Source organism: Phaenicophaeus curvirostris, chromosome 1 (assembly GCF_032191515.1).
Source record: "Phaenicophaeus curvirostris isolate KB17595 chromosome 1, BPBGC_Pcur_1.0, whole genome shotgun sequence".
Classification (NCBI taxonomy): Eukaryota; Metazoa; Chordata; class Aves; order Cuculiformes; family Cuculidae; genus Phaenicophaeus; species Phaenicophaeus curvirostris.
This window is the reverse complement of record NC_091392.1, coordinates 159,974,505-160,002,500: the sequence shown is the minus strand read 5'-3', so window position 1 is coordinate 160,002,500 and position 27,996 is coordinate 159,974,505. Positions and strand designations below refer to the sequence as shown.

The window sequence follows — 27,996 nt, the reverse complement described above, 5'->3', positions numbered from 1 at the left end:
AACGCAGCAAAACCCAATCTGTCCTTCTGCAGACCGAACCCAGAAACTGGTTTTGATGTCCTAAAGAAATCATGAGGGGTACGTTGCTAGCAGCTCCCCCTGCAGTGAGCTAGGAAGGACTTAGTGATGACTTCTAACTGCTATAGGAAAAAAGACATTTCTAAAATATCCAGATTATAATCCTTTTCATAGAGCAAGGTCAGCATCCTATTCCTACTTAAGAGACAGCCAGCACAGGTTTGTCTGTGAAACAGGTGCGCAGTAAGATACAGCAGGTAAGTGAATCCTGAATTTATAGCCCATCTATAACTTTGGAAAGCAGTTACAAAGATGCGATGATAGATCTAGCAGCCCAATAGATTATTTTAAAAATAAATCTCAGCAGTGACTCAGGATTAAATTCTGCAGTTTTTGCTTAGACAAGCCTGATGAACTTTCAGACACATCACATACTGCAGCACACAGATTGAATCAATCCAAGTGAAACTGGAGCCTTCAAACTATCCCTTTTGCACCCAAACTCATTCTGTGAATGCAGGGGGTGGGGAGCACAATATCAAATGCACAGGAGCCTTCTTACAGCTAAACCAGCTGCTGATCAAATATTTTATTTTCTGAAGTCCAAAGCAAAAATCCCACTGACTCCAATAACATAGAAATTTACCTCATGGTCACCATCTGACATTTTAACTCTGGTTTCAATGATGTCATCAAGCCTGAGGATTAATTCGGGCTCAGAGCCGATTTGATTTGCATTAGATTTTTGATCTGCATGCCCAATACTCAAGGAAACAGATTTTCTATTGCCCTTTCTATTTGTAGAGTTAAGTTCATGGAAGCTCAGGTTTATTAAAAACTATTGCATTAAGGTGGCTGCCAAGCCAATGAAGACTCTCCCATAAAATGTGGTTTAATAAGGTCAAGCTGCTTTTAATAATACTCTGGAAAGACTGATTTCTAAATAATTCCCATTGCAAAATTAATTTGCTTAGTTGTAAGTGTTGCTTGGGTTACTCATTAGTCATTTATGTGCAATTACTTTAAATCCATTTTACCTACCTTCTAGAAAAACAGCAGATATTTCACAAGTGGAAGAGAGGCAAGGAGACTCTTCAGTGGCTAAAATTAAACAGATCTTGCATTCTTGTTATTCAGCCATTTAATCATCTCTCATTACAACACAACTCCCCCTGCCTTCAGCAGAATTCAATCCTAGGCAAATACTATTACAACAGGAGATAACTACGTGTGCCCCACAAAAAAAAAAGCTGTTAAAAGAGCCCTGCCAGTTTTATCCCTGTATGGTGGCAACTGTAGTCAACCAAAGCTCCAGCACTGAGAGTGGAGTGTTCATCTTTAGCACAGGCCACTTCAGTTGGTCAGCCCCTCAGCAGCGTGTAATGTAACCAGCCCCAGGGGCTGCCGTGCTGTAAAACTTCCAGTTCGGTAAATTAAGACCATCACAATCTCTGCTCTATAAAAAGCCCCATGGAAATAGTTCAAGATCTCTTTCCTTGCCATAAGGAAAAAATAGAAGATGGCAGCAAGTCCTTCACTGAGCAACGGGTTGAGAAATGGCAGAGGGACCATGGGAGGTAAGACAACACCCTGTGGCAGGGCAGAGGGATCCTTAGCAAGGGGGTAAAATTCATCCCAAGCTTTGAGAGAGTTCAGAAGGAAGTTCAGCTTTAATAACTTTTTTACCTCAGGGAGCAGTGGATCTCCAAAGAGAGTGAATAAGCAGATGAGAAAGAGGTGGCACCAAGTGAAAAAACTGTCCCTATTAAGAAAAGCACTGCCCAAATACAGAGTAGGACTAAGATTAGCTAGGAAATTCAAACTAAAACAATCCCTTGGAGACAAATAGTTTCAGGTTTTGAAAAATTAAACTACAGAAGGCTTAAAGACATGCCCAAAACTCATTGCTCAGAGGAGCAAAAGCACGTGGCTTTATAATAAAACAGGAGTCAAAACAACTGGAAAAAAAGCCCTCAACAACAAGGAAATTTCTAGGGGGGGAAGAAACTATTCTTTCTGTTATTACAGAGTGCGTGTTTAAACAAAACTCCAGGGCTCTTCACTTAAAAACAAGTGAAGGGATGTCCTACTCATACCACCCAAAGCTGAAATTTGACTCGCTTTCTTTTTGCTTTTCCTGTAAGGCAGGAAGAGCGCTTCCTCTCAGATCAAACAAATGGGACACAGAAAGCATAGAACACGTCTCTTCTCACATAAATGCTGCTCTTTAGCCTAATCCAGAGCAGCCCATATCACAAAGGATGGTTAGGTGATGGAAACAAACACTCAGTTTAGTCCCATTGCTCACCCTCTTGGTTCTTGCAGTGAATCCAAACGATGCAGCACTGGTGGTGAACATGAAGATCACCTCTGGGGTAGCACAATTTTAAATCCTTACTTATGTGGCAACAGATTGCTTTGCTCCCCTTGAGATGTGTGTCATTTCTGGGCCTCTCACCACAAGAAGGATGTTGAGGCTCTGGAGCGAGTCCAGAGAAGAGCAACGAAGCGGGTGAGGGAGCTGGAGAACGGGTCTTATGAGGAGCGGCTGAGAGAGCTGGGGTTGTTTAGCCTGGAGAAGAGGAGGCTGAGGGGAGACCTCATTGCTTTCTATAACTACCTGAAAGGAGGTTGTAGAGAGGAGGTTGCTGGCCTCTTCTCCCAAGTGACAGGGGACAGGACAAGAGGGAATGGCCTCAAGCTCCGCCAGGGGAGGTTCAGGATGGACGTTAGGAAAAAATTCTTCACAGAAAGGGTCATTGGGCACTGGAACAGGCTGCCCAGGGAGGTGGTTGAGTCACCTTCCCTGGAGGTGTTTAAGGCACGGGTGGATGAGGTGCTAAGGGGCATGGTTTAGTGTTTGATAGGAATGGTTGGACTCGATGACCCGGTGGGTCTCTTCCAACCTGGTGGTGGTGATTCTATGGTGGTGAAATAAACTTTTATAAAACCAGCCCTTTCTGGGCATCTGGCTTTATATTTGCAAACAGTTCTGCCCTCTCAATAAAGTCAGCAATTTTATATGCATTGTGTGCAAATCATATGGTTTTATTTATGAAGGATACCATGGGAAAAACTGGACGATCCACACAGAAACAAGTTCCCAAAGCAATTTGTTCAGGAGTGCTGGATTTAGGTATGTAACACTCCATGTGAGATGAACAGTGGTGAGATTTGTAACAGTTTACATGCAGGTCAAGAATTTAGACAAGAAATTGGAAACACTGAGAGCCTTTAAGAAGCAACATCTGTCCCTTTGCATTAAGGAAGCCGCTCACCCCAGCCAGGGGAGCAAAAGAAGAGCTGTACCAAACAGAAAGGATTTCTCATTGTAAAAATAATGAAAACAGAGTGTTTGGTTTGAGGATCACATTGTGTGTTGCCCTGCACTTCTGGCTGCCCCTGTTCAGAAAGGCCATGGGTCTTACCTTTGGGTGTTAGTGACCTTAAGCTGGGGGTTCATCCCACAGCCACAGAAACAGAAAAAACCTGCAAACCACTGAAGATGCTACCCTGGAACAAATTTCACCCTGCAGTTGTTTGTACTTGAGCAAAAGCACAGGCCCTGTCAACACCAGGCTGCAGACATTTAGCTGGCTGCTGACAGCAGCTAAGAAGTCCCTGGGATTTGGAGAATGCAAACATGCTTTCCACATGCAGAAAAGTCCAGCAGATCCCTACAGCAACAAGGATGAGGAGAATCTGCTCTAGAACTGGAAGTGTTCCATTCTTTGTTAGTCATTCACCAGGCCAGCCCAGGACCTCCAAGCAAATCCTGCAAGAGGTGTAAAACCCTGAATGTTTTAATTGAGAACTTGAGTCACACACTGAAACTGAGAGACAAACTCTTGAATTCCTAGAGTGGAAAAACATTTCTTTTTTTGGTTGCTTTACGTTTGGTTTCTTTTTTTTTTTCTTCTCCTTATGGAAACACAACAGACTCTTGATGTTTTTGGTTACTAATACACTTTGGAAAGGTATTTTTATATAGCTGCCTCTGGTGCCATTGAGATCTTTTTCCTAGGTGGTCCTGAGTTAATATCCCTGTGTATTATGCTTGTCAGCACTGAATTTCATTTATCATATTATCACTTCTCACAACGTGTCAGAGATCCTTTTGGAACCCTCCAGCTTATTTTTGTTTTCACTATCTTGAATAATTCCGCATGATTGTCACTGTGCTATTTTCTTTGTTTTCCATTAGCTTTTAGGAATACACTCAGCAGCACAGCTCTCCACGGGACATTGTAAACCTGACCAATTCTTGCCTCCTCCTCTTCACAAATTATTAAAACAGATGACAACTCCCCTTTCTTATCCCAAAGCTTAATTTCCATAAGGCTCTTTAGTGACTGACTTTATCAAAAGCTTGTGGAAATCCACATATGCTGTATTTACTGGAGGATCCCAAGCTACATGTTTATGGACACTTCTTTCCCAAGAACATGCGAAACCTTTTCCACACTCTGCCTTATTATTTGTCAACCAACACCTACACTACCGTTCCACTCAGTTTAACTAGCACAGATATCAGACTTAGTGACCCACTGTTCCCTAAATCCCTTCAAGACCACTTCAGAAATAATACCTCACATTTGTACAATTTTCTGTGCTTTAATGTGGAGTACAATTTAAGCAGCAGGTACCACACTTTGGTTTGGGGCTGGTAATTTCACAGTAGAGTTCCGGGTAATTATGGTCTGGTCCTGGTGATTTCTGACTGTTAATTTTATTGATACAAGTATCTTCAACACTGCCTTTTGGCACAAATCTAGTAATCTTCTTGCTCCTGATGGGTTCAGAGAAGACTTTAACATTTTCATATCTCTTCCTCACAATCTTTTAATTAAGGTTTTAACAATTTTACATAATTTTTTTCACCAAGCTTGCTACAATTAACAGCAGAGGAACTTTAAAATTTGTTTTAAATTTAAATCATTCTGTTCCATAATGCAATAATATGAAGATAGTTCTGCTCTGCCTTTATATGAAGAAGAATTCCTCCCATTTTTCCTGGTAGTTTGACAGCAATAAAAGGGAAAAATACCTTCCAATTAGTTTTCATATAACCAGACTTAAAACCTCCCAAAACCCAAGTCATTCAACTCGCATGAAAAGCAAATACATTCTGAAAATATTTGAAGAGCTTGATTTACTTGATAGCATTTGGCAGCCAAATATTGTCTTCCACAAATGGTCTAGATGGCAAATTCCCATGAGTGTTTATAAAACCACCCTTTTACACATAGAACTAAGGTGCTGCACTCCCTTCAGCCTGCCTACTCAGAGAAGTCTGGGGAAATTTTAATTCCAAGGGGCTACGCCTCCAGACAACACTTATTTTCAATCTTTAACAAGAAATGTTTGGAGACAGACAGCAGCAAAAAGCACTTATAGAAATTCTATAGTAGGTACATGTCAACAGATATATTTCAGATTATTAGGGTTGCTTTGTGTAACTTAGGAAATGAAACCATATCTATATGATTTGTAAGCAAGCTCTAAAACTGTTCCTACAGTTATCGTACTTTTTACTTGGCTGGATAAGATTCATAGAATCACCAGGTGGGAAGAGATCCACGGGATCATCGAGTCCAACCATTCCTATCAAACACCAAACCATGCCCCTTAGCACCTCGTCCACCCGTGCCTTAAACACCTCCAGGGAAGGTGACTCAACCACCTCCCTGCGCAGCCTGTTCCAGTGCCCAATGACCCTTTCTGTGAAAAATTTTTTCCTAATGTCCATCCTGAATCTCCCCTGGCAGAGCTTGAGGCCATTCCCTCTTGTCCTGTCCCCTGTCATTTGGGAGAAGAGGCCAGCAACCTCCTCTCCACAACCTCCTTTCAGGTAGTTGTAGAGAGCAATGAGGTCTCCCCTCAGCCTCCTCTTCTCCAGGCTAAACAACCCCAGCTCCCTCAGCCGCTCCTCATAAGGCCTGTTCTCCAGCCCCTTCACCAGCTTTGTTGCTCTTCTCTGGACTCGTTCCAGAGCCTCAACATCCTTCTTGTGGTGAGGGGCCCAGAACTGAAGGAGCGGTCTCACCAGTGCCGAGTACAGAGGGAGGATAACCTCCCTGGACCTGCTGGTCACGCCGTTTCTGATAGAAGCCAAGATGCCATTGGCCTTCTTGGCCACCTGGGCACACTGCTGGCTCATGTTCAGTCGGCTGTCAACCAACACCCCCAGGTCTTTCTCCTCCAGGCAGCTTTCCAGAGACACGATATAAAGTAAGCCAATCCCTCTGATTTGATTTAAAAACTAAAATAAACTCTTTATGTTCCGTATTGATCCCACTACCAAAGCTTAGGACAGAACTTCCACAGCAGCACCAGTCTGAGCTACATTCATCCCTGGTGATGAAAACAATAAATAAGTCAGCAGAGAACGTGCCTGCTAAAAAGACCATGTCTTAAAAAAAGGTATGGCAGTCATTCCAAGAACAACGTATCAGCCTTTTTCTAATAACAGCTACTGACCTAGCTCAGGACTGCTCGTTTGCACTACTTGTAAAGTCAGGCGGGCCTTTGAAATGCAATGTTTACGATTTCAACTTAACACTGTTAATATCTTAACACTAGGCCCCAAATATATAAATATATATAAAGGTGTCTTAACTATCAAATTTCAGAGGAGAGAAACTGGTGAGCATCTGAATGAACGTCCAAGCGCTTCCTATACTGGGTGTCACTACTAGAGACGTGCAGTGGCTAACGTGTGAAATCAACACCCACCGTGAACAGAAAGGCTGATTTTTAGCTGGGGGGTATTTTCTAGCTTTATGACTTTTGAAGGTTCCTTTAATTCTTTTCTACCCTGTAGCTGAATTTCTTTCTACAGCATCTTTTCCAAGAGGGAGAGGGGAGGGCAGAAGATGAGCAAAGCGCATATAAAACTCTCAAATTCTTGACATGTATAAGGAATACACATTTGGTTAATCTCCAACATCTACAATACCTGTTTTGAAACAAGCAGCTACAAGATATTCCAATTAGGGTGTGAATTTCACGTTTGCACCATCTTTTTCAGTACAGATGATATTTCCTCTGGTTCCAGCCCACACTAAAGATGATGGGAAAGGTTTTATTTCCTCAGGACTGTCAGTTCCTGGCACACTCTGTGACTCAGGGCAAGGGTGGGTATTCAGAGCTTCACCAGCTGAATGCTCGGTGGGGCAAAGGAAGACTTGACCTTTTCCTGGCCGCAGGAGCTTGGTGAACTTTTCTCTGCATTTGGATTACTGCCAAGCAGCCACACGCGTTATTTATGTACTGATTTGCCCACAGTAAGCGCCTCGTTTAATTCAGCTCTGCTGAGTGCAAAGCAAACACAGAGAACACTTAAACTGCAAAAACAGAGCTTGGAGGAAGTACAGATTTTACTTCTGAAGGTTAGCACGTTCGGGACTTCAAAACCCAAGAGTTTTTTTGTTTTGTACAGCAAATGTAGAAGAGTTTAGTGTGACATAGTAAGTTCTTTGAGCGCTGCCTGGTAATGTTACTCTAAATAGCCTGCACGCTGACTGGTCAGAGCAGAGAGCGATTCCTTCCAGGTGCATGCCTGTATATAAAAACCTCTGGAGCGTGCATCTGTCCACAGGAAACCTGAGCACCCTCTGTCACAGCAGGTAACCACGCAGCTGTCCAGCTAACCTTGTCTGACATGCCCTTGTGTTTTCTGCTAACTAACAAAGGAAATACGTTTGTCTGAATTCTTATATTTCAGGTCACCTGAGCTATTAATTACATCCAACTAACCTAACCCATAGTATTTCACAAGGAGTGTCTATCTTTGCTGGTTTTCAGTATTTGGATGTATTTAACTTGTGGAATCAAATTTCATATAGGTTTATTATAGTGATGATACTAGCACTGACATTTCCTTGTTTCCTAGCACTTGTATTCATCTTTTCACAAATATATAAATATTTAATTCAGTGCATGAGAACATGAGGAAATTGCGTGAGCTCTAAGAAACATGGATGTTTGTGTCTGGTACGAGCATATGGCTAAGCCCTGTCTCACAAAGGACACACTCCAGCTGTATTTCCCATGTAAGCAAATGGAACTGGCTTTTGCCCAAATAAATCAGACTAAACCAGATTATGTTGTGCAACTTTGTGCAGAGGTGAGAGAAACATTTCAGCAGTGTGAAGACCCAGTGACACAGATGTGCTGAATAACCTACTTTTTTTTTTTTAACTTTTAGCCATATAGTTAGATTTGAAAAGCTCTTTCCAAACACTGGATTTTGTAAGTTCAGAGGCACAAAATTTATTGTTATAGGGGATGAACTGTTACCTTAAGGTTTACCATCATCTTACAGTTTGCTTTTCAGGTTTTGATTATCTTGTTAATTTTACGTGGCATTGTCAAATAGATATAATTTTGTAAATTATTCTCTCTTCCTTAGGTTCTGAAGAAATCAAATGTGATTCTGTAAGTTGTTTTGTTCACAACAGTTTGAGGCTATTAACAAAGTCAATATGTGTGAAAGCTTTGGAAAGCACAGAATTTAGAAGATAATTTCCCATGAGAATCATTTTGCATAATATCAGCTGCTAACATTCAGAAAGAGCCAACATTTTCTAAGGGACCAGATTTCTGCTGCAATATTATTATATGAAATCAAAATGCTTTAACAGACATACCATTTTCAGTGAAATATGGATCAAAAAATGTCAAAATAGTAAGAAATGTCAGTATTTATTATTCTAAAACAACAGCAACTTGACCATATTACACATAGGGTATGTAATAACGCAAACACCACCTATTTGCAAACAGCTTACTCAATACTCACTTGTGTCTATAGTCTTCATGGTACAGTCTGTCATTTAAAATGATGAAATAAACCTGTGCATCACTAAGGCCAAGATGCTACTATACCTGAAACATTGAAATTTTAAGATTAAATTTGTCCTGTAGTTTGCAGCTAAAAAAAAAGGGCCTTACTTTTCAATTTCAGGTTTGGCCTTCCACTTAAACAGTACATGATACAGGACCCTTGCCAAATAGAAAAACCCCAAAACATAAAGCTTGAAAATGCAGTGCTTAAGTTGTTTTGTTTTTTCTAATACAAAATGTTCAAAAGACTGTATCCTCATGTGTTTTGTGTCTGTAGTCATCACCAGTTGTGACATTCTCTTTTCATTATGCACCTTGCCAATTCCAGAAGTCTTAAGGTATTTTTTCCCAGTGATTTCCTAAAATGTTAAAACGTGACCAGATTTTATTCTAACTCAAGATATAAAAAACAGGCATTGATGAAAACTGGAAGTGTACCTTTGACTATATGAGACTGAAGAGAATCCACTGCTGTTGTAAGGAGGTAAATTTTCACTTGAGATGTGAACACGGATGCTTTCACTCATATGCCAGCGGATGCTGTAACTGCAGCATTATCTTCAGTCTCTTATCTGCTATCATCGTATCTCAAGTTATACACAAAGGGTGCATAACCAGAACGTATTACTAGCTAGAGACCCTCTACGGGAAAAGTATGAAAACCCCACCTGCAGAAAACAGTTCACTTCAAAGCACTCTCTTTTCTGAAACGGTACAAAAATCACTGCCACGACTGAACAAATGCAGAGTTAAAGGAGTCAGAACACAAATCCTGTCCTCATGAATAAACAGATAAGCAATAAGGCATATATCATGTATCAGTAAAGCTGCAATGGTGTCAATATCATGTGTGCAAATAAATCACCCACACAAGTCAGCGGTCACACTGCTCCTTAAAAAAAAAAAAAAAAAAAAATACCTGCAGGCATTACAGAACCTCCTGGCTGCTGCCAAACCTCTCCTGCTTCTGGCCAGGACATCTTGAACAGCCTCCTGCAGTATGATGAAACCCAAATTACAGAATACTTTGCAGCGCATCTTGCTGGAGAGAGCCAACAAGAATGCATTCTCAAGAATGAGCAGAGTAAGACCAGTCACGGATAAAGACGTAGCACAGCACAGCCATCGTGATATGTAAGAAAGGAGCTTGTACAGCCTCTGGTCAGAGGAACTTATGAACTATATATTTTTCTTATGAACTATATTTTTTCCTTTTTACACATATATGCATACATATAGATACAAAAGATATATAAATGCCATCACTGAAGAAAACTCCAGTTAAGCAAAAAGTTTCACTGCCGCATTTCTCAGGCAAATGCAGATCCAGTCCTACTCCTGTTTTTAGTGCTTGTTAGCTGATATCAAGTTCTTTCCAATGCTGGGTGCTGCCCTGTACACTGAAAATGCACAGTCACTTGTAACAACCCCTCATCCCCCTCATTTTCCAAAAAGCAGCTTACCATTCAAAACTTCCCACTGCAATTATTTCCTGACCGTAATCTGCATACCCTGCAGTTCACTACATTTCAGGGTAATTCAATGAGCTGTTTAACAGGAAAAGGCAGAGACGAGAAGGCAACTGCTTACAAGAAGAAAAAAAACAAGAGTACTGGCTGCGGCAAATTAACTAGCTTTATCACAGGAATGTCAAATCCATAGTTCTTTGGGAAACAATAAATTATACAGATAAAATTCAGAAATATTAAAATACAGTTCATCTTTCTCAGCTGTTGCATGGTACTGCTATCAGTTGAAGCAGGTAGCTTACTTCTCGGACTCACTAGTGGCATCGATTTAGTGACATAATGCTAAGATAAAATAAACATGATAATAAATATGATAAACACTATAAAATAAAACCTGATAGAATTACTGCATTACCACAAAATGCTTGCAGTAATTTCCAGTGGAGTAAGGAAGTCAGCCTCCAGTTCCTTCATCCCACCATTGAAAAAAACCCCATACCAAAGCCCACCCAAACTATCTTCTTCCCACCATCTCATACAAAGAGAAGGCCCCCAAGTGTTTAAAACATTATTTTTCCCCTTCCATTTCAGCTCTTCTGCCATGATCTCTGCACAGCAGCCACCCTTTCCCAACAGAATTCAAGGAATAATGGACTGCCAAACAGAGGAAGAAGAAACCTGTGAAGAACAATGTAACTCTGATGACTGTACTTGGACCATGAATTGCTCATCATCAACAGCAGGTTTAACCCAATTTAAATGCTGCAAGTGCTATGGCATGCTAGTATTTCATACTTTCACTTTTCTGAGCATTCAAATGTCACCATGTCACCTTTCCTTTTGATCTCTAATTTTTCAACCATTTCCCCTTATGTTTTTATCTATCAGACAAAACCTACAAAAAGGACTCTCTACGTAATGCGTTTTTAAAAAGGTTCTCTGGATTTTATTTAGACATTAAGAATTATTTCACAATTGAAATCAGAGATATAATATGCATTAATTGGGCTGTCACTGTTGAAGCTGTAGCATTACAAATTTCAACAGGCTAAACTGCTCAAACACCTACCAAGGATTCCAGGCAGGCATCAATTAAAATCCACACAAACCTGAGCAAAATTTTTCTTTGCAGTTAATTTTGTATTATCTACGCATACCCTTCCAACAGGCTTCCAAGAACAGTGCAGTCATTCAGAACAGCGTCCTTGTTCTCAGTGGGATCAGACAGAGCAGTTCAGCAGAGCTCTCCTGAAAAAAATCTCACCTACAAGCCTACTTGCTATGATGAGACATGCTAACACAACTGTAGTACTGACACTCACTGAACAGCACAGTATATGTCAACGTACACTTTAAGAGTATCTCACAATTCTCCTTTAAGGGAAGAATGGTTAAAATAAAACCACTAAAAAGAACTAGGCTTTTTTCAATTTAAGAGATAAGGATTCATGATTTCTTCTGTAAAAAGAACCTTAAGTGTTCTAGATCTGTTGGCCCCATAAGTAAAAACCACAGCATAAACACCTACATAGCACCCTCTGGCATAGTATAAAATGTGACATACCACAAAATACAACCTAACTTGGTCCTTAAAGTCTTCTAGCTGTTGTTATCAAGAGTTATATATTTGAATTGGCAGATTTTTTTTTTCCTAGAGGGCTCATTTCTATCCATAACTGCCCATGCGAATACTCAGTATGGCAAGCAAAGACCTTTGCTCCTTCTTCTTCCTGGCCAGCCAGACCATCCTCATCTGGATGGCAACCAGTCTCGAGGCCAACAGTCTAACACTTTTTCTAGTCAATGTGCCTGCATGCTGTTCTCGCAAAATACTTTTTACCCTTTAACAAGTTGCATACAACTATTTGCATATAAAAATACAGATTTCGTCTTTTCTCTAACAGATTCACCTGTAATTCTTAAAATACTACAGAACTGGGTTCCTAGAGTTTCACACTACTTCGATAAAGAGCACTACACATATGTAGGCCACCAGATCGTCATTCAAGAGTCCATAGAACACTTTGGAGCTGTGGTGTGGCCAGGGGTAAGTACAAGACATGGTACTCAGAAAGCTGACCCAACAGACAAGTAAACCACGACAGCAGCACACAAATATTAAGGAAGCTTTTTTAGATGACACTTCTGACAGTGGAGTTTTCCCTATGCATAAAAAAGTTGTAAAGTACTTCAGCAGAAAGCTCTACCTTATGCTGATTTGACAATTGACAGCAAAAGAACTGCGGCACCTATGTGTTTGTATATTGGATGCAGATATTGAGAAAAAATTAAGAAAGGGAACTCAGGAAAAAGTTTTCAGCATCTTCTGTAATTCCCATCAGTCACTGCTGGGAAGCAAACAATTAGCACTATAAAAAGGAGAGATTAAATAAAGGAGTTTAAAACAATTAAATAGGCATCTTTTAAAGAACAAGCTGGCTGGAGCAGTTCCATTGCAGGAGGAAAAACTACTTGTGAACAGTTCTTCTCCTGTTGCTCTTAAAAGCAGAATTGTGTGGACTGAGAAAACTGCCTCTGAGGGGAAAAAGGGTCAACTGATAAAGACATGAAAACTAGGATTTCAAAATTTTTCAGATCCACATTTATTGAAAAAGCTCACAGAAAACGGCAGACAATTTCAAAACAATAAAGAAAAAGAAATCGTACGGGTGGGTGAAACAGTATCTTATTTTGACATGTCACATCATCAGTTCTCACATTAATCAGGTGCCAGAATGCAGATGGTAAAACTCTCCAAGAAAATCGAGGTTGCACAAATTAGACTGGTGATTCATTAGCTGTCAGCTTTCCCAGAGCAGGTAGCCAGTGTTGCATAATGAAAAGCACAACAGTTGAAACAGTAACAGTAACACAATTCTAAAGCAGAGAAGCAAAAGCAGGGAGTTTGTTTCTTTGGCATCGGTTTATGTTGTTTATAAACAGCCAATTTATATTCCATTGATAAGATCTTCACAAAAGTCTGATAAGCAATACTTCCATACAGTACAGTTGGGTTTTTTTGTTTTGGGTTTTTTTTTTTAAGTTTGTACAACAAGTGTTAAGTTGGTAAATAACAGATTTTTAATATTTCCTTTGAAAAAAATTTAAAAAAAAATCTGTTTAAAAAGAAAAATCTCTGAAGCCTGAATCTACTTTATGAGTGATAATTAACCAAAATATTTATGATAATAAACCACAACATCACTTTTTGCATATCATTAAACCTTGTTTGCTGTTCTGACTGTATGGCTCATGTCTACACACTGCCTATCTTGAGCTGTCAGAAGTCTCACAGCATGTAGAAACGTATAACAAAACCATATCATAAACCTAAAAGTAAGTTGCTTACATTTTTTTAAAATATAAAAGCAGGACATACAGTAATTCCTTCCATATTACACTTTTATGTTACTGCCTTCAGTGTTTATTTTATAAAAAATTGCTGTATAAAAACATCTAACAGATTTTTGTGCAACTTACCTGCTACTGTCTTATGAACATGTGTTAACTGTTTTAGGCACTGGCTTTATCTCAATATCTGGAATCAAATCAAGAACAATTCAACCTCAAAGACAAAAAAGTTTTGGAAATTGGTGCTGGGACAGGCTTGGTTTCCATTGTGGCCTGTATTTTAGGTTAGTATTTTCATATTTCCTTTTGGATTTCTTGTGAAAGATGATCTAAATCTGCCACTGTCACTTTAGGACAATGAAGCAACAGCTGAAGTAAACTTTGTGTGTCACTGCTTTTTTAAAATGAAAATTATTGTAAAATACTATTTTGTTAATAAAGTAACTGACCTAGTTATTGGTGAAGGGAAAGCTGGGGAAGTTATGTAGATAAAGGTTTTTATATATGTATATATAGGTTCAACTACGTACCTATGAATTGAACGAAATTCATTTTTTCTTTAGGAGCTTACGTTACAGCTACTGATTTGCCTGAAGTCCTTGAAAATCTCTCATATAATATTTCAAGAAATACACAAGACATGAATATACATAAACCTGAAGTGAGAAAACTGGTATGGGGAGAAGATCTTGATGAAGACTTCCCTGTATCAACTTACCATTATGATTTCCTACTGGCCACTGATGTGGTATACCATCATACAGCTCTTGACCCCCTGCTAGCAACAATGGTGCATTTTTGTAAGCCAGGAACAGTATTACTATGGGCAAATAAATTCAGATTCAGTACTGACTATGAATTTTTGGAAAAACTTAGCAATATACTTAATACAACCATTCTAGCAGAATTTCCAGAATCAAATGTCAAGCTCATTAAAGCCACAGTAAGAGAGAATTAAAGATAAAACTATTACTAATTTTTACTTAATGGCAGCACCTTACTGTTTGGAATGTTCTGCAGCATTACAGTGCACCTTCTGTGCATTATGTTTGTAAAGTTGTATCTGAGTTTTGCATTACAAGCTATGAAAAAACTGGCAAGACAAATGATGTAGCAATTTGTCTCTGGTTGACACATATGACCCGCTTAAACAGACCAACTTCACTCCACTGAATGAACAACGTTAGTAGCAATAGTTAGTGAAAAGGCTTTAACAGAAAGCATTGATCTTCTGGGCTGGACTGAACTTCTGTTGTTTGTAAGGTGTTTTCTTTCAGGAAGTTTCATTTATGTACTCTTCCAGAAACTAATACAATTTTCAGCTTTGTTATCTGTTTTTATTAATTATAAAATGAACTTTTAAAGTATCAGAGTGCATGTGGTGTTTTTTGATCTTCAGCTTTGCACATTTATTCTGCTGTGTTTTACATTTTTAACATTATTAAACATATATGTAAAGCTTTACAATACCTGACCAAGATTTAACTGCCTGGCACTTCTATACATGTATCAGCCTGTGCTGATACTCAACTTCACGTGGATTTTTGAGTTTGCCTGAATCAAATGCCAAAATGAAGATTTACAAGAGCACCTATGCGTCAGCAATTCTGAGTTACACATTGTAACAGTTTGAGAGGTTGAATTTTTCTTAAAAAAAATTAAATGTAAACTCTTGCAAACAATACAAGTAATGATGTCCTATTACTTTAGTCTAATAAATAAGATTTTAGCTACTCTTGAAGTAGCTTTAAGGCCTTCATACAATTGAAATTAAGATCAAACATGTTAAAATTCTGTTTACTGTAAAAAATACAGAGCTTTTACAGGTTTGCAATTAAAAGTAACAGTTAAGAACATAACATGCATGCAGGAAGCCTTTCCAGCTTAATTCCAAATCCTTGGTGTTGGCAGTTCTGGCACATCCATTGCCAGCAATGGGATGCACAATAAGGAAACCTCCCTGATGTCAGGAGTTAGATTACCAGGTATTAAGCTGTACCCAGGTGCCTTTACTGATAAATACACACAATTTAATAATCAGCATTCAGTAATGAAAACATGCGTTCCAATAAAAACTCAAACTTATCTTTTCATATCCTGCCCCATATAAAAATCATTCTAAGTTTACAATTGTTGGTTTTCTAGAATACACAGTAGTCAGGTGGATACATGACAGGAAGCCAGTTTTCAGTGAAAGTTGCACAGTGAGTCCATCCAAGCAGCTTCATTAGCTGAAGAAAAAAAGCAAGCATTAGAAATAACAATAAGCTCTAGGATTTTATTCTCTAAATCTTTCCAATGAACACCACATTGATATCAACATCTTAAAGATGTCTATTATCAGAAAGGTTGGAATGTTAACTGCAGTGTAACTGGTGACCACTGAATTAGTCCAGAAAGAGGAAAAAGAAAACCATTCTACATCATCTTTCAATTTAATGCACAAAATTTTTTTCCAAGGAGTTACAGTAATCCCCGTTAGTTCTCCACCTACATTCTGCTAGCAATATTTGTGATTAATAATAGTAACAATAACAGTGGTTAAACAGCAAGGTAATGGGAATTTAAATATTCAGAACATTTTTGGCTTGGTTGTCTCTGTTTTCTTTATGCTCTCTAATAAGCTCCAGATAGTAAATCTGCTAAAAGGACAGTTACTCAACTACTCTATAAAAGGAAAGAAGAAATTACTGGTAAACATAGAGGCCAAGCCACAGAAGCCTGGATAAAGTTAAAATGTTAAGTTTAGTGAGTTTTACTACGTACGAGGTATCACAAATTCAAAAATACCTGTATCTTACTTTTAAAGGCTTACTCAGAATGAACATGGCCCATTACTTTACCAAATGCAGCTTACTTGAATGCAGTTTTTCAAGTTGTCCTTCGTTGGCTTTTCTTCTGCAAGTTTTGTAGCAAACTTGAGACCCCTCCCATACAATTTATTTACCAAAGCATGCTTATAGGCAAAAGTCAAAACCTATAATGTGAAAACAAAACTAAATTAGATATTTTCGTATTTTAATCTTACAAGGCTTAACAAATAATAGCAGACTCTGTTCAGGTAGCAGAACTGATTTAAACAAAGTAAAACATTTACACAAGATAGCTTGCATTTTCCTTTGCAGTAAAACAGATGATTCACATTAGTAGTTATAAATATGAACTTCCTAGAGACTATTTCAGACTTCATGAACATAATTTGACTAAAGAACATCTTGCGTAATACAGATGTCACTATTGTAATTCTTTATTCATCTAATTTCTACCTTCTTTGGATTTTCATTCTATAGAGGAGACTGTAAACTATTTAAAAAACAGGCAGGTATATTTTTGACTCACAAACACAGACCTAATTGAGAGTTTTGATTCCTAGGAAGTCACAAACTTACTGCAGAAATGAGTATGAACATACATAATGAATGATATCTATATATACCCACAGACATATACAGAGAAATGCACATAATTATAAACAAGCAATGAAGACAGGTAAGCATGAAGACAAGCTTCAGGTTTTGGGTCAGCTCCTCACCATTGGTAATTTATTAAGAAGAGATCATAAAAAAGCTTCCTCTTGACAATAGTAATTCTAAAGAAAGAACTTACAATACTTGTTAATGTTGTGACTAATATGAACAAATGAGTGTGCCTAGTTAAAAGCTAATGTAAAATAAATCAGGTTCTTGACAGCCAAAGACTTACAGCATTCAGGGTGCTGAAGGATAGTTCACACCACCAGTTACAGCACTAAGAATTAGTGCAATCAAGACACTGTTTCATATATACCCTTTGGAATACTCACAGTAAATAGCTTTTTAAATTTTTTACTGAAGAGTAATGTAGCAGCAAAGTTGGGGAATACAGTGCTGTTCCTGTTGTCGGCAAGGTATTCTGGTATTACACTTTGCTATTCATTTCCCTTCACTCATTACAATTTTCCTTTACACGTTACAGTTTTCCTTTCCTTTGAATTCTCCAACAAAAGTTACATTTTCCCAATGTCCACTTAAAATATCCCACTAAGAAAAGTTAACAAAACCACTTCAAGGATGCTCAGAAATAAATTTTTTGCATTACAGGAAAAAGTTAATATTTCTTAAGAATATAAATATTAAGGAATCCAAGATCCTAGTCCTGCAAGGACTGAAGAATGCCCTATTTTATCTGCCTGAACACTTCCATTGAATATTAATAGCACGCCCAAGGCTTTGCAGGATCAAAACTTAAAAGATTGAGCTTAAAAAAACCAGAAATAACAAGCTTAATTATCAAGCAATTAAAGGTGTAGTTTTGAAGCTCTGAAGTATATGCCAAACACTCAGAGTTGCTCATTCTTCCAGTCCTCATGTATTTATTTTGTTGGGTTGAAGTAGTCAATCTGTTGTAGCTTAAAACACACACATATATGCAACAATGAGCATTCACATATAGATTTTCCAACTATTGCTATTGGAAAAACACTTTGCATGCTGCGTTCTCAATCCAATTATTTTGGATATTTTCCTAAAATCAAAACACATTAGCGAACACTTCTGAGTAACTCCTCAGTGGATCCATTAGCAGACTTAGTTTGTTAAACTAAACTTAAAAAAAAATCCCTTCAGTAAAAGATGACAGAACCACAAAACAAAAACAAAACAAAAAAAAAAAATGAAAAATGCATTGGAGCTGTCAGCAAATATAACATACTGGAGGCTAACCAGAAATAATGTCACTGCTCTATTAAGAAAGCTCTTACCTGACCCTGTAAGTTTTGAATGGTTATTGAACATCAGTGATAAAGGCAGGAGGAAAGCCACTTGACAGCATTTCTTTCGTAACAGGGCTTCCTAGAGTTTTTGTGGCAAGAAAACAAAGCATTTTACGAAACACCCTTGCTCTGGCCAAATAAAAGTTCGGGTATTTCTAAAGGAGAAAAAAGTTCTCTTCTGGACCAAAAGGTTGAAAACAATATTCCAAGAGCTCTTGATAAAAGACAATTTCTGTCTTAATACTAAGGAAAAAAACTCAATCAACTATACATGTTAAGTAAAACTACTAGAAGTTCATTAGCACTTCAGAAGTTAAGAATAATGCATGAGATGCTTTAAAATCGTAATAGGTTTACAAGCAAAAAATGATAGATAAGAAAGAATACTTTATATTTGACAAATACGTGTACAATTTAAAATCTTATAATTAAAACATTGCAAACTTTACTGTCACAAAATTGAAGATCAATTCCTTGATATGTGGAAACAAAATGTAAACTGGAGTGCTATTTAGATATAAGAGAAAATAGCTGCTATCTGAACATATGACAACAGCAAATAAACCAGTCTGTAGCATCTCAAAGCAGTTGCTAGATGAAATAATTGGAATGACTTAATATCTGACATTACTTCATAATTTCAGTAGAACAAGTGATATGGCCCAGAAATTGGCCAAAGAGCAATATACAAAGGGTAATAATAAGAAAAGGTAATCCATACTTCTAGGATGCTGGGGGGGAAGTCACTTTTCGATACTTTATTCCCCAAGCCAATGGCCTGTAGTAGAATATGCTAAGAGCCAGACCCATGCAAGTGGTTGGATGTCCATTTTCCAATTCACTGCTTAACTTGCCATTGGCTACATAAAGATGCATATTTAGGACAGTAAAATGCTGAAATGACCTCTCAAGTCAGCTGCAGGGCTAAAGTACTTAAAAGCCTGAAAACGCTTTTTAAAAAAGAACACTTTTTGAATCCAGCAACACTAAGCTACCTATCTGAACTTCTCTAATACCCTAAAACTGATAACTATAAAAAGGAAAACAGACTTGTACAATCAGTCAATTATTTAACCAGCTGATTAAAACATTTTTACCATAAAAAATAATTAAAATACCAAGTAAAGCAATATAATTTATAGGTAATACACTCCAACAACTTTAAGAACACTAAAGTTGTCATCTTTATAATTACCAGAAAATGAGGTTTTTTTCAGGTTCATATAAATCTATGGTAATAACTAAGGCTTCTTAGTTACATCTGTGGACTCCTTGCTGCTTTACCAACTGGCCTATTACAAATAAAAGCAAAATTCATATAAAAAAATTGACTCGTCATTTTTTCATAAGTTAAAAGGAGTTATGGGAATCAAGTATCCAACAACATGTGACAGTTCAGACAGTAATATGAAAATCAATCCAGGTTAAAGAAGTTTAAAAGACAGGATGAAAAGGTCTGGGCCTTTTATTTGTTTTTAAACTTATTTTTAAACATGACTTTTGCTTATGCCCAACAGCTAATTTAAAGGTTATGGGACATTAAATTGTACAGATGAGTCATTCCTAATAGCAACATTCTACTACTCTTCTGCAGCAGTTCTGTTAAAAACTGGGGATTTTGGCCCACAAATTTTAAAGCTACGTTCTGGGTAAAAGAAAAATTGCACAACTCACATTCCATTACTAAAAAGCTTAAAGCACAATCACGAATATGTTAGGATAATTAAAAAAATGCTGTATAGAGTTGTCTCAACTGGAGTTTTGCATACACTGCACACTTTTTTTGCATACTTTGCATACTTTTGCATACACTGGGGACATAAATATTCTGCCATGTTTCATTTAAAATAAACCTTCAGAGACAAGCGATTTAAATTAAAATAGCTGAAAGCATGAACAAGTGCACTTGCTATCAGTGAGCACCAGTTTCCCTACGCACTTGCTACAATATGAGGAAAAGCATGATACTTCAATGGAAAACAGGCAATTCTGAGGAACTCAAGAATGTCTTGTGGCAACACAGGTGCTACATCTGCAGAGAACACGTGAAACAAGTGATAGTACTTGGTTTACTAGAGACTGAGCAGAAACAAAGAAGTTATAATGTTCCTGATTCATCTTTAAAATACCACATAAAACAACGAGAGACTGGTTTATTTTTAAAAATTTTCTTAGACATTTAATTATTGACATCTGTTTGAACTTGGGAGCTAAGGAAGCTTAGGAGAAAAAACATTTTGAGCAATGTTTCTATCTAAAGCCATACATTTACTTTAATGATCAGTGCAGTAGAGAAGGGCCTTATTTCCATTCCACCCTTTCTATCCATTTTTTCTGTGTTTCAAATGTCAATGCCACAAAGCCATGTGCAGGAAAAGCAGCAACTACTTTAAGCAGTAGCAGGTACTTTTCCTTCCAACTTTTTTTTTTAACCTTATCTATAGGTGCTCCTGGGATTACAATTACTGCACAGAACCATGAGAGAGAAGAGGACACATCCATCATGTGATCTTTAAACATATTAAATTGATAGCTAGTAAAACTATCACTATGCCATTACTGACCAGCATACATGCTCCTAAATCACAGAAAGCTATGAAGAAAACCACTATGGAAATGAGTGAGCTATATAAATTACTTGCCAAGCAGTTACTGAGCATAAAAAACAGTTCTAGGTGGAAGGGAGGTCTGGAGACCATCTAGTCTGACCTCTCAGTTCAAAGCAGGCCACCTATAGCAGGTTGCCCTGGATCATGTCCAATTAAGTTTGGCTACCTCCAAGCACTGAGACTTGATCACCTCTCTGGGCAACCTGTGTTAGTGTTTGGTTGCCCTCACACTAACATGCTCCCCCCAGCCCCATAGAAAAATACAACCCCCAACTTCTTAAAGTAGAAGTTCCTGTGTTTTAGTTTGCACCCACTGCCTCTTGTCCTGATAGTGGGTATCACTGGGGAAAGCCTTGTTCCATCATCTTTACTGCCCACACCATCTATCTGGACACACAGATAAAACCTCCTCAAACCTTCTCTTCTCCAGGGTGAACAGTTGCTCCAGTCCCTTAATCTCTGTGGCCCTTGCAATACTATTTCTACTAGTAATCATAGCTGTACCGATATAAGGGTATCCATCCAGCAGCAAGAAAACACGGAAGATAAACCCTGCAGGTTAGTCAGGGTTGAGTAAATGAAGTTATGCATGGATACAGGACAGAAAGGCTGAAGAACAGAACAGGACAGAGATGTACCCCAGGAGTCATCAGGATGTAGTACGATAGGCTAGTTTTCTCCCTTTTCAGAAGTCACCCTTTTAAAATGTCCAGGGCACTCTAGAATGTTTCTGGGCTCAAAGTACCCTCAATCAGCTGGTTTTAGCTGGGGTAGAGTTAATTTTCTTCATAGTAGCTAGGTTTTGGATTTGTGATGAGAACTGTTGTTGGTAATAAAGGGATGTTTTAGTTGTTGCTGAGCAGTGCTTGCACAACATCAAGGCCTTTTCTCCTCCTCAGACCACCCCACCAGCAAGCAGGCTGGGAGTGCACTAGAAGCTGGGAGGGGACACAGGTGGGACAGCTGACCCCAACTGACCAAAGGGATATTCCATACCATGTGACATTATGCTCAGATAAAGATGTAGGGAAGAATGAACGGGGAAACGTTGAAGAGTCACAGCATTTGTCTTCTCAAGTGACTGTTACATGTGGTGGAGCCCTGCTTTCCTGGAAATGGCTGAACATCTGCCTGCTGATGCAAAGCAGTGAATGAATTCCTTATTTTGCTTTCTTTGCATGTGTGGCTTTCACTTTACCTGTTAGACAACTTGTAGGTTGAGATAAAGACAATCTCACTTCTACATTTCCAATTCTTTTCCCTATCCCACTGTGGGGGTGTGTGCAAGTGGCTGTGTAGTGCTCTTGACAGCCAACCAGTTTAGATTTCAATTTTCTAGTAAAATCAAGAGGTAGGAGCAGATGAACATACCGAACATTAAAGATAACAGAAGTTACTTTCATGTAAATGCTACAAAAATCTAAAGTTTTCTTGGTCTTTCAGTATCAACTTAACCATTCAGAAGCATTAGTTTTCAGAGCAAAACTCGAATATGCGTTTAGACAAATCCATGGGTAAATAAGTCTGAGAAAGAAATTCAGTCCCTAATCTGCGTGATTTAAATTAGAGCTACCCATTCCAGGCCCAGAGCACACAGAAGAGTGACAGGAATCAATACCTGTCTTGAAAAAAAGATCTGTAACAAAGGGTGATTAAATTCCCAATAAGATGTGTCCATTGGCTATTTTTCCACTGAAATTATTCCCATCAGCTTTAAAAATCAAAAGATAAGTAAACCAGGGGTCACTATACTGGAACACAGTACTGCATTTACAAGGACAGCAAGAAAATTATATGCCAGGCAACATCATTAAAGCACAGAATCTGCTGCCATAGGATGTTATAGCCAGTTACAGATTAGAAAAGGAATGCTGAAAAGATGTAGGTGCACAAGAACATAGAGATTAAAAGAAGGGAGGGTAACCACCATCAACCATCTTGTTCAGGCCTCCAGCTGAAGCAGGAGTTCTTAGTGGGAAGATTGTCAAGGAAATTAAGTGATTTTTAAAGTTCATTTTTTAACTATCTGAAGTGCTTTGGCAATTTAATATAAACAACTACATCGGTAATTTCATCTTCCACTAAAACACAGACATACACAAGTATAATAATTAATTAATAATCAATAACTCAACAGTTAAACAAAGACATTAACTTGGTAAATTAAAAGCTGCATAACTAATCATCTACAATGGCTTTTTTCTTTCCTTCCAGAATAGCTGTCTTGAATGAAGCGGACAAAATCTTAATTTCAGGATTAAGAACCTCGAAATGACAGGGTAATCTGTGCTTAGAAATATGTAAATGTAATTATTACCAAGGAATTCTTCCTTTATCTCTACAGACATTACTGACAGCAAAACAAAATTTCTCTTGTCCATATAGAAGATTCTACAGAATGCAGGGCTGAATAAAGTAGGGATGCTGCACACTTCTGTGTGTGTACCGCTAGAACAGCACAGAGGCTAATCAAAAAATAATCCCTGAAAGGTACAGAAAGAAACAATTCAATAAAGCAGCTTTTTCAAGGAAGTCTGGTACTGTTCTATATCTTTTCCTTAACTTCTACATTCACATGCGCAGATGTGGTCTTATCATAGATTTGACAGGCTTGGCCAAACCTCTGTTAAGAAAGGTCATTAAGGAAGCACAACAAGTGGGGACAGCATGAAAAAGTAGAAGGGAGGAATGTATGGGGCTGTGCACAAAAAGGTGGTGCATAATTCCACAAGAAGCCATCAAAAAAACCCAACATGCAAAAGAAAAACTGCTCCGCTTTCTTACCTTGCTGTCAAAAAGATCAGTCCATTTTGTTGTTTCCCAGAATGTCTCTGTCAAAGCTTCCGAGCAGCTATCATGATCCTCATCTTTGCCTTCTGCATCGCTGGAAGCAGCCCCTTCTTGGGCCTGCAGATGAAGCAGCTGGTCAGCCAATGCACTTCCTTTTCGACAAAGTGCATCCACTAAAGTTGATTTCTGTTTTTCCATTTCACTAGGGGAAAAAAAACCCCGCAGCATTAAAAATACTAAGGATTTTTTACAGATACCTCATTAAGAGCAGAGTTTAAGCTGAAAGGTTTACAGCAGTTAGCACATCCAAAATGAAAATTAACACAGAATTCCTGAAGCATGGATATTTACTATAAATTAAACTAACTGTAAAAAATTATCTAGAGGCACTACATATTAAATGAGGACAATCATTTTTCTAATCCTAAAATGACTTTGGTGTCTTAAGGCAAGGGCAACTCAGGATTCTAAAACTGAATGAGCCAGCACCAAGAAATATAGCTTTATAGTTGGCACTATAAACAGAGAGTCAAATCCACCACTAACATCAGCAGATACAATTCTGCTGACTTCAAAGGAACTGCACCCATATAAAGCACCATTGAATTTGGTGTTCAGTTTCAGATATTAGATTCAACCACATGACCTAATGAGTCAACTTACTAAGAAATGTTTAGAATTATGTTTATTATGTCACAGCCTTGCTTTTATATCAGCAATTCCGGAATTATACACAAATATCCAGGATAGCTAGAATGGACAGACTAGTTTTAAAACTGAAGTCTGGTATTTTATCTAAAGTAATCAACAAATAACGTATCATCCCTTTAAGGGCCTGATCATCAAATCTGTTGCTCTATTTGCAACCAAAACAGCACCATGCCCCACACTGCAAAATCTACCAGTTCTTCTCCAGACTAGGGTGTCGCCTTCAAACTTCTGTTTTTTAAGAATACATACTGGTAATTCAGAGGAACTATCTAGAACTAAAGGAAAATCAGGACTCAAAAATACCCTGAAGTACAAGAACAGTCATCACGCTTTTCACAAATCTTTTGCAAGCAGTTATTTCCTAGACTGCTATCGTTTTGTCTTCAAAACCAGATCCAAAACGTTGCAAAATATCATGAAAAGACAGGTAGCATTCAAAACACACACCTCTGATCTGTGACGAAGCTTGAAACAAAAACTTAATAGCTCACTTTTCTGACACATTTAAATCCCCAAAGCACCCTTGTTTATTTTATTCAATATTTCTAAATAAAAACTAACAGGTTTTAGTATTGCTGCATTCTGGAAACACAATAAGAGAACAAAATAATTTTTCAGTCAAGTTTGAAATGACCTGTGCTCCCCAAAGAACAACACAAGTTATTAAAAAGGTTATAGTAATTCCATTGCTTATAAACAGAGATAGAGTACATTGATTACAGAAATAGGATGCAATAAAATTATTTACTGGGTAGGTACTTTTTTATAGTAGTTGCATCAGGCCTGGGATCACTCTTCATGGCAAAATATACTGCTAATGCTGTCTGATCAATATGAGTTATTACAGTATTTGCAGCTTCAACAATTTCATCAAGTCTTTTCATTCGTTCCTAAAAGAATAAAAAAGTTGTTTAGCACTACGAAATCACACTACTTCATTGTTGATTCTACTAACACTAGGATAACTGCAACAGTATGGAAAAATAACATTAGATAATTCAACAAGCCTTTTTCTCTACTTTCTCCGATTTTCCATTCCCTAAAACAGGTAAGTCTGCATTATCAAAATTTCCTACATACATAGTCCATTCCAATGAAAACAAACTGGAAAATGAGGTGGGTATATGTAAAATACAAAGTTTACAGAAACAAAACCACCTTTCAGTACAAATTAATCCTCTTAAGTAATGGTAGCAATTATTAATTTCAGAAATATATATAAAATAAGAAGCAAATAAACAGAAAAATACTGAAGCTACTGACATATACACAAACTTGGGTTACCTTCAAGATGCGTAAATTTTTTTATTCATGGTTCTCAATTTTGAGGACAAGGACAGATGGTGGATTTAGCTGTGTCATTTCAAGGGGTTATTGTCCTCAGTTGCCTGAACAATTCCTCTAGAAAAATTACCAGTCCAGTAAAGGAGCAGAATGGGATGCATCCTTTGTTTCAGCAACTACCATTTAGAATAATATTCTTGTAGCCTAAATCAGTATGGAAACTTACAGTATGTTTAAATTAACAAGGCGCAAATGATAAGCAAACACGCAAGAAGGCAGGCTTACTTTCGTTCTGCTGTGGGATTAAGTGAATTACAGTCATTTAGGGAGGCAGCTGTCAATCTAGACATTCCTGCTTTACAATGCTGAGTACAACTACGTCAGTCACCTTAAGACCAAACATTTATGAAGATTCAGTCATTTAGGTTACATCAATGTATTGAGACAAGGATGCTTTAAGACAAATCAGGTTTTGAAGTGGTTAAGATTAACAACCTTCTCAGAATCCAGCTGATGAAGTCTTGCAACATACAATGGAAGATGATTAGGAAACGCTTCCTTCAACTCATTGTACATGTCAGTGGTATCCAGCCTAGAAGAGAGAAGGACATAGCATGAAAGTACAGATTCTGGGTATTTTTTAGTACAGGTGCTTCAAGTTTGTGTAGTCATGACAGCAAACATACTTGGTCATCCACTGTATTTTAAGATCTCTCAAAGCTTCAGCAAATTCTTCTTTTGCATCCTTCTCTTTCTCCTGTTCTTTTTCTTTCTCTTTGCTGCCATTTTTAGTCTTTGATGGTGATGGTATCAGGTGATAGTGAACAGTAAGGACATCCTGGAGGTAGGAAAAGAGACACATCCTGAGAGGGCTACAGTAAACTTCTTTCTGATGCTATATAAAAGCTAAATCATAGCAAGCAACCTCTCTGAGCTATGCATACATTGAGAAAGGATTCTGAGAGCAAAGGTGTTGGTAATGAAGAATTCAGAAATGGCTTTAACTTCTTATTTTAAGGAATGCAAGGATGTAGATATTAAAGCAGTACACTAGGTATAAGATAAGAAAGCTTAACATTTAGCAAATTTAACACTTTGTAATCATATAATTTCACATAATATTAGTTAGAGAATCAAAAAAGTGGGGTTTTTTCCTGTTTGCTTATATATAAAAAAGCAAATATCTTGGTTAAAAGGCAAAGGAAAAATCAGTTAAAGAACCTATCCTACAAATAGGATAATAAACAAATGAATAATACAATAAACAAATGAATAAAGATTACTGAATTCTCAACAGTAATACAACAGCAGCATAAACATCAATCATACCATAGGATACACAATTTTATTTCTCCTGAGACAGTATTCCTTCCACGTGCCTACTGAATTAGGTGATGCATCCAGTCAACTGTTTTCCAGTTTGCTGCTACAGACTTTCCAGTTTCACCTGTTTCTGTGCTCCAGTTAAGTACAAATCTGCAGGATTTTTTAAAAATCCTATATGCTAGGACAGAGATAGCACTACAGTTTAAGGTCATGCTACACTAGTCAACAACTACCACAACAGAATCAGCTACAGCTATTTAAAAGGAAAATTCTAACTCATCTTAGATCATGCTCTGAAGTCCATTTCTTGGGATGATTTACATATAAATTTGGAAATAAGCCACCATCAGATTTAAGTCACTGCTTCTAGAATGTTACAATTGCTGAAGGAGGCCCTTCTGTTGGTTTTAATGTTGCAGTTTTTTAAAAAGCCTCTCCTCAAACAGTGAAGGCACAAGTTTGTGGGCATGTTTATCCTAAAACAAGTCAATGTTGCAAAATGAAATGAAGTCTTGTGCACAAGATACTATTTATTTCGGGTTACATAAACAATGAGTAAAAGGTGACTGTTAGAAACTTCTATGCATAACCTTTCAGTAACAGACATCAACAAAAGCTCCTGAAACTACTCAAGAACATTGATGCAGAACAATTTCATTTGAACTGAAAGTTCAAACAGACTAGTAGCTTGCTATGGATTACTGAAAACAATACCGGTAAGAAAGCATTCCCTTTCAACAATTTTTCCAGCTACTTATTATGTGATTGCAGATGCATCATGGTATTGACATTTACATGTTTGTTTTAAAACCTAGTTTAGGCGACTAATCTACATTAAAGT

At 37.7% G+C, this 27,996-nt stretch overlaps 2 protein-coding genes across 6 annotated transcripts in view; one reads left to right on the top strand and one right to left on the bottom strand.

Annotated features, from left to right (window-relative positions):
- Positions 1 to 7,386: 7,386 nt before the first annotated feature.
- METTL21C (methyltransferase 21C, AARS1 lysine) lies at positions 7,387 to 15,052 on the top strand. Of its 2 annotated transcripts, none has more exons than XM_069879236.1 (5): positions 7,387 to 7,409; positions 10,926 to 11,077; positions 12,239 to 12,381; positions 13,852 to 13,969; positions 14,249 to 15,052. In XM_069879236.1, the coding sequence occupies exons 2-5, from the start codon at positions 10,936 to 10,938 to the stop codon at positions 14,641 to 14,643; spliced, it is 798 nt and encodes a 265-aa protein (XP_069735337.1). In that variant the 5' UTR covers positions 7,387 to 7,409; positions 10,926 to 10,935; the 3' UTR covers positions 14,644 to 15,052. The 2 variants fall into 2 exon arrangements, with proteins under 2 accessions (XP_069735337.1, XP_069735329.1); XM_069879228.1 differs by lacking the exon at positions 7,387 to 7,409 and adding an exon at positions 7,524 to 7,646.
- TPP2 (tripeptidyl peptidase 2) overlaps positions 15,001 to 27,996 on the bottom strand; it is a 50,259-nt gene continuing 37,263 nt past the window's right edge. For 2 of the 4 annotated variants that reach the window (XM_069879177.1, XM_069879185.1), the window contains 6 exons: positions 26,516 to 26,667; positions 26,325 to 26,421; positions 25,305 to 25,435; positions 23,829 to 24,036; positions 16,543 to 16,662; positions 15,001 to 15,916 (listed from right to left, as the gene is read on the bottom strand). In XM_069879177.1, the coding sequence (XP_069735278.1) occupies positions 15,827 to 15,916; positions 16,543 to 16,662; positions 23,829 to 24,036; positions 25,305 to 25,435; positions 26,325 to 26,421; positions 26,516 to 26,667 (798 nt within the window). In that variant the 3' untranslated portion in view covers positions 15,001 to 15,826. Of the gene's footprint in view, positions 15,917 to 16,542; positions 16,663 to 18,423; positions 18,515 to 23,828; positions 24,037 to 25,293; positions 25,436 to 26,324; positions 26,422 to 26,515; positions 26,668 to 27,996 lie in introns of those variants that run through there. The other 2 variants (XR_011339284.1, XM_069879198.1) reach the window with 2 other exon arrangements.

Coding starts and splice junctions, on each gene's coding strand:
- METTL21C (XM_069879228.1), top strand. CDS start 7,576: ATGCCTGTATATAAAAACCTCTGGAGCGTGCATCTGTCCACAGGAAAC. Junction 7,647..10,925: donor AGCACCCTCTGTCACAGCAG/GTAACCACGCAG, acceptor CTTCCATTTCAG/CTCTTCTGCCATGATCTCTG. Junction 12,382..13,851: donor GAGCTGTGGTGTGGCCAGGG/GTAAGTACAAGA, acceptor TAACTGTTTTAG/GCACTGGCTTTATCTCAATA.